We start from the raw sequence: 6,777 nt of genomic DNA, 5'->3' as shown, positions 1-6,777 counted from the left end.
GTATGTATTTACTGAGCCTAGTCAATGAATATGATAGATGACGGGTATTAAATTAAACTAGACATCACCCTTAAAATGAAGATAAACTTATTTAACCCTTGTGCATCAATTTAAATAAACTCACACTTAGTTCAAAATGCCCTAGACTGTCATAAAAATACAGTACATATTTCTTCCCACTTTTCAAAACTCTCTAAATCCCAGTTTGTTTACGTGATGCCGCTGTTTTTTTTTTTATGGAAATATTTCTAATAATTTTCCATATACTAAGTGTCAAGCTATTTTTATTATTTAGTATTGGATATTTTTTTTATAATTAACAACAACATTAATTTTGATGCATTACTATTTTTGAGCAGTTTCAGATTTTTAAAGTGATTTATAAAATATGATATATTCATTTTTTATCACACTTTTACTGACTTTAGTTTTAAGCTAGAATCAGTCCTGCTGATCAATATAAAAAATTCATTTGTGCATTTTCAGCATTTTAACCCTTTAAACACTCATTTGTTCAGATGATGCCAAGTTATGCGTTCACTCATTGAAAAAAATAAAAACCTCTGAACTTCTGCATCAAAATCAAGCTCACTTTACAAACACAATAACAAATGAAAAACAATGCAAACAAGGAATAAAATAACATATTTGAATAAAGGAATCTTGAAAGCTCAGTATTTCATAAAATATTTACCTTTTTTTATCATTTTAATTCTTGCCCACAAAAAGCATTTTTACACAGAATGCATGATTGATATTTAAATGTCACACAGATTAAAACTAGCCATTTCCTTCCGCACCCAAGTATAACAATTTTGTTTTACTAGTTTTAAAAACATTTATGGAAACAAATTAGAAATTCAATTAAAATTAAAGTACACACCTTCAGCAGATGTTATGCTCTTTGCATTAACACAAAAACAACAAAAATCTAATAATAAAAAAATGTAATAAAAAGTACAAAAATGAACACACAAGGATTAGGATCAAAAAACCATGATGTACCTAAGCATTATGTAAGGGATAATGTAGAGGCAGCCGGTAGTTATTGGGAAATAAGCCCCGACAGTGTGATCAGGACCCGACGCGAAGCGGAGGGTCTTGTATCACACTGAAGGGGCTTATTTCCCAATAACTACCAGCTTCGTCTACATTATCCCGCTTATTACACGGCTACTTGTCACATAAGAAAAAAACTGGACATGAATATGAATTTGAAACATTTTATTGGCATATTTGTTTTAAATTAACATTTTTATCCTTCCGCGAAACTTTGCACAGATGCATAAAATGATCGTAATACCTTATTAAGATCCTCTGCTTCATACTTGTCTGTCTCCATTTTTTCTCTTTTAGCCAGTCTTTGAGAAGTTTTAATGCCCATTCTGTATTTTTTTGTGTGTTGGCTTCGTAGCTGTCATGCTCTATTTTGTCAAGTTCAGTCTCAGTAAGCTCTCTGTGTCTTGTCGTGGTTGTCGAGTGTTTGTCACAAGATGGCGCCAAACAGACAGTAATCTTTATTGATCTTTATTGGCGCGGAGCGATTTTACTCGTACAAGTAGTACCGGCTATGCGTTATTACTTTGGAGCGGTTATTATTTGAAAAGAACGAACCTGCAAATGTCTCAACTGACCAATCAGAATCAAGCATTCCAGAGAGCCGTGTAATAAATAATGATAAAGTAGATTCAAAGTGTGTATTGGATTGTTCCCATAAAAGCTAAAAGCTGAATTTACAAAACCCTAAGGTTAGCTAATCAATATGCTGGGAATTAAACCTGTGACTTGTTAAACCAAAGTTCTACCAACAGAGCTATAAAAAATTATATCTGACGAAACAATGGGACATTCAGAGATTAGGTTTTCCTGAACTTTACTCATTGGAAACCCGTTCTCTTAAGGTGTATTAAAACAACAATCAGACTGATGCTTTGCAGATCAAAGAAAGTGCTCTTCAGGAATGAAGAGAGTTAAAGAGGAACAATAATAAAGTGTTGCAGTCAAGCAGTATCTAATCCATCAGTGTCAATGTTCTACCAGAATGATTTCAGAGGATTTGGAGGAAGTGTGTGAGTGGTTTGTTGACCCTAATGGTTTTAAATTCTTTATTCCAGATAAAAAAGTGATACCATGTGGTGATACCGTCGACTTGTCATCATACAAACGCACAAAAACACAATATGACGCACCCGTATGATCCCTGGCTGCGTGCCGCACCCCCTCCTGATGAGGTGTCCGGTTGGTGGGATGTGCCCACTGGGCCTGCAGGAGGGTGGATGGACCTGCAAGGGGCAACAGGCCTGGGGGTGGGCCAAGGGTCATCAATGAGTTCCTACACCCCTGACCCTCAGATGTGCTGCCTGCCACCCTCGAGCTCCACCCACTCTGCCATGAACTACCCCGGCGAGGGATTTAAGATGGAGCCGTTGACGCAGGACCTGCTTCCGGTCCAGCACGCGTCTTCGTCCTACACCTCAGAGGAGCAACTGGACGGCACGAGCGCATCGGCTCGTCCCAAGTCCCAGCGGCGCGCCGGTGCTCGTGCGCCCGGGCAGGCGTCCTGCCGCTGCCCTAACTGCCTGAGCGCAGAGTCTCTGGGGGCCGACGGCGATGGCAAACGCAAGCACCTTCACAACTGTCACATCCCCGGCTGCGGGAAAGCTTACGTTAAGACGTCGCACCTGAAAGCGCACCTACGCTGGCACAGCGGCGATCGGCCCTTCGTGTGCAACTGGCTGTTCTGTGGAAAACGTTTCACGCGCTCAGATGAGCTTCAGCGTCACCTGCAGACGCACACCGGCGCCAAACGCTTTGGCTGCAGTGCGTGTCCACGAGTCTTTCTGCGAGCGGATCACCTCGCTAAGCACGTACGCGTACACGAGTCACAGAGTCAGTCGGCCGAAGAGACTCGCTCAGATACGCCGGCACCTGCGACAGCCAGCGGTGAATCGATGCTCAGAGTGAAAACTGAGCCTGAAAACATTGAAGACGACGTGCCGGCGGTACTGAACAGCTAAGCGCGCATCACCTGTTGAGATCCCTGCAGGATTAAACACAATGCATTTGTAACTTTAGTTTTATTTATAACTGTACATTGTGTTTTATATTCTCTCTTGTTTAACTTAAAGATTGTTTTGTAATTGTAATCTGAAGATTGTTTTATGGAACTAGTTTGATATGATAATAAATACAAAGCTTTTCATTAAAGAGATTCACAAACAAATGTAAATTCTGTCATAATTTATTTATGATTTTCTTTATTATGTGCAACACAACATTTTGATCATTGGTGGTAAGCACACAGTTGACGGTACCCACTGACTTCTATAGTATTTGTTTTTCCTACTATGGAAGTCAATGGGTACAGTCTACTGTATGCTTGTATCATTTATCAAAATATCTTCTTTTGTGTTATAAATAAATTCAGATGGGTTAAGAACAACATGAGGGTGAGAAAATGATGACAGAATTTACAGTTTTGGGTGAACTATCCCTTTTAAAAATTGATTTATATCATGCAATAGTTTAATAACAAAATGTCAGTCTAACAATAAACAGACGGATCAACAGCTTTCCTTACGTTTAACTGATTTATTAATGTTTTGATTGGCTAATTATTCAATGTGTTTTTACATTTCACATATAATATTCAGAATAAAGGTTATTTACAGATCATAGCACAGGATTGACATTAAAGAAAAATAAAACAATGAAAATGATAAGGAAAAATTATATTGAAAAATCTGCTTGAAATCTATCAAGAAAAATGTGTTCATAGATATTCTGAACATAATACAGGTTAATATAAATCCTGCTCCTGCTTTTAGAGGAACTGTCAAATTTAAACCCGATCAAACTCATCTGTCTCATTTATTATTCCCTACATTACTGACACTTCTGATATTAATACTCTAAAGCACAAAATATTCAAACAAAACACAAAGCAGCTATTAAAACACATGCAGACCCTCACACGTACTTAACACACTAAACATTGAAATAAACAAATGATGAAACTAAACAAATTCTTAACCTAAAAATACTAAATTATGTTCAACTGAAAGCAAGCAAACTGAACTGCAATGAAATATCACAAAACCCTACATGAAAGATCATTTCATTTGATCAGAATGGTGGTCTTGGCACCTCTGTATTTGGACCTTCAAAAGCAAAGCTTTTCTTTTTTAGACCATTTAAAACCATTCACGCTTACACCTCCATCACTTCCCTTCATCTTTTAATCACTGCTCTTCATCTCTCCATCACTGCTCTTCATCTCTCCATCACTGCTCTTCATCTCTCCATCACTGCTCTTCATCTCTCCATCACTGCTCTTCATATCTCCATCACCAGTCTTTATCTCTCCATTTTCGTCAACGATGATAAAGGGAGGAGCACCTTGATATGACTCAGGACGGTTGCTCTTCATCTCTTTATCATCCGTCGTTATCTCTCCATTTTCGTGAAAGATGAGAGGGGAAGGAGCACCTCCATCACCATCACTGCAGTTGGACATGAGAGGATCATCTTGATGTGTGCTTTCTAACCCATTTCCATATGTCATCAACTCCTCAGGACGGTTGCGCTTGAAGAAACCACACTACACACACAGAGACACAGAAACTTTAAGATGATTGGTTACTGACTGATGATATGTCACGATTGCAGATTGGTTCTTACCTTCAGCAGTACAACTAAGATGATAATGAGTAAGATCAGTCCACCTCCAGCACCCGTGCCAATAATCAGCAATCGACTGGGCAGAATTACAAACTCCACCCTGACTGTGGTCTGTGTGCAAGAGAGCAACACTTCATCAGAACAACAACATTTCCTCATTTTCATGCATACAGACAGCGCTAAGACTTTAATTCAATATTTGACTGACTAAAAGTAACTTTGCAATTACATGTCAACTTATTCTACTAACTCTAACCCCTACCGCCAACCATCTACTAGTACTTAGTTGACATGAAGTTTCCATGAAATAATGTATGATAACAATAAATAAATGTTGCACACCTGAGATTTACTGGGGTCGTCCTACAGAGAAAGAGGAAATATTTCATTATTAACGGTTAACATGACAGAAAGTTAATATATCCTGAATGTGACACATTTACCTTCATTTGAAATGACTTAAAACAGCATTTGTGTGTAATGATCGTGTTTCATAAGCTCATGTTCATATCAGATGATGTATGCATTGACGATAATAAACATCAACATGACATTGACATGACAAGATTTGAACCCAACAAAACTAAACATTATTAAAAGAAGCTGAAGACATTACACATCATTTATTTGAGAGAGAGAGAAACTGTAACACTGATCTCAGATCTATTTGTATTACGTTAACAGAGATGTGCTTTAAACCTTTAATCCGGTCGTCATCTGGTTGTAGCGGCTTGTGTTGTAGTTCAGATGGGCAATGATGTTAAAGACATAATCTGTCCTGAACTCGTTGAAGGAAAATCTCTACAGCAGAAAAAAAACAGACGATTACAAAACATGAGTAAAACCCTAAGTGAGGATCTCTAAGATCTCGTGTGAAATACAACAGGTAATACAATAAACTGGGCGTGAAAACTCTGAATCATGATCATATCAAAGAATCAACAAATAACTCAAATAATGACTCAGTTAAATCAGTTATTTAAAGTTTTTTAGATACTTTTATATAACCACATCAAACATCTCTTTACAGTACATCTCTATTATCAACCACTGAATTATCACGTGTTGTTTCATTAACCGGTGGATATGCAAATGAGTTCCATATAAAAACACACATCAGTCACTCACCGACTCAAACTCTTTCGTGTTTTGAAGCGCAACTTGTGCCGTCAGAATAAAGTAAACAGCTGCATATGTCTCCAGAGAAAATTCATCACACTGAAACTTCCCACAGTAACCATCCTATAAAATCATGACATAAAAGACAATAAACTCACACACACACACACAAACAAATAATATTACATTATTAATGACTGTCTACACATGAGGCTCTTTTACTAAAGCTCTTAAAAGGGCAGGCAGATTTACACAAGGGGTCATAAGATGTGATGTTGGTCTTTGGAGTGTTAAAAGCTGTTTGTGCATAGAGAAGATCTGTAAAGTCACAAAGATTAAAGTCTCAAAGCCAAAGAATTATTCTTTCTAAAAGTGAAGGCTCATCCACGCTTTCCTAAAGTGCCTCATTCAAACACACATATCTACATCACTGTGTGGGAAGATTTGCATAACACCGTCCACATGTTTATGCAAAAATTGAGGGCGTAACTTATTCTCGCTGTAGCATTGTTGCCACCACCACCACTATGTCGTAGAGACGCTGTGTTTTGGGAGCTTAAGAGAAGCATAATATTACTGTCACAAGCTTGAGGTAATCGGCCAATCACACTGCAGGTGATAACTGGCCATTCACACCACACTTTTTAGAACAACAAGCTTTGTAAAAATTCAACACGATTTAACATAGGCAACAATAATGTACGGTATGTGATGTGAAAATAATGTGATTTTTACCTTACACCAAATAAACATATTTCATTACACCAAATACAAAAGCTGACTATTCTTTTTTTTTACTTAATATTGCAGTGTTTATTATGAACTATTTATCAATGTGGGTCATAATTTTGTATTTATCAATGTGCCCTCACAAACTTTAATAATAATCTGACAATGTAACTCCACCCTCTTGTGGCGATCATTCTCTAATAATGTCATTTAGACGGCTTGCACTGAGCATCTGTTAACCCCGCCCCG

The 6,777-nt window shown here is 37.7% G+C and overlaps 2 protein-coding genes across 3 annotated transcripts in view; one reads left to right on the top strand and one right to left on the bottom strand.

Moving 5' to 3' along the window:
* sp6 (Sp6 transcription factor) overlaps positions 1-3,413 on the top strand; it is a 4,823-nt gene extending 1,410 nt beyond the window's left edge. Inside the window, exon 2 of the mRNA XM_065270877.2 lies at positions 2,115-3,413. Coding sequence (XP_065126949.2) covers positions 2,181-3,017 — 837 coding nt within the window. The 5' untranslated portion in view covers positions 2,115-2,180 and the 3' untranslated portion in view covers positions 3,018-3,413. The remainder of the gene's footprint in view (positions 1-2,114) is intronic.
* A 189-nt stretch (positions 3,414-3,602) lies between these two features.
* The window catches only part of LOC135750615 (integrin alpha-X), a 44,822-nt gene continuing 41,647 nt past the window's right edge, over positions 3,603-6,777 (bottom strand). For both annotated transcript variants that reach the window (XM_065269535.2, XM_073814469.1), the window contains exons 27-31: positions 5,809-5,922; positions 5,380-5,481; positions 5,023-5,043; positions 4,681-4,791; positions 3,603-4,600 (exon numbers count right to left, since the gene is read on the bottom strand). In XM_065269535.2, coding sequence (XP_065125607.1) covers positions 4,238-4,600; positions 4,681-4,791; positions 5,023-5,043; positions 5,380-5,481; positions 5,809-5,922 — 711 coding nt within the window. In that variant the 3' untranslated portion in view covers positions 3,603-4,237. The remainder of the gene's footprint in view (positions 4,601-4,680; positions 4,792-5,022; positions 5,044-5,379; positions 5,482-5,808; positions 5,923-6,777) is intronic.

Source organism: Paramisgurnus dabryanus, chromosome 4 (genome assembly GCF_030506205.2).
Source record: "Paramisgurnus dabryanus chromosome 4, PD_genome_1.1, whole genome shotgun sequence".
NCBI lineage: Eukaryota > Metazoa > Chordata > Actinopteri > Cypriniformes > Cobitidae > Paramisgurnus > Paramisgurnus dabryanus.
Note: the sequence above shows the minus strand (reverse complement) of the source record. Positions and strands in the feature narration are given on the sequence as shown.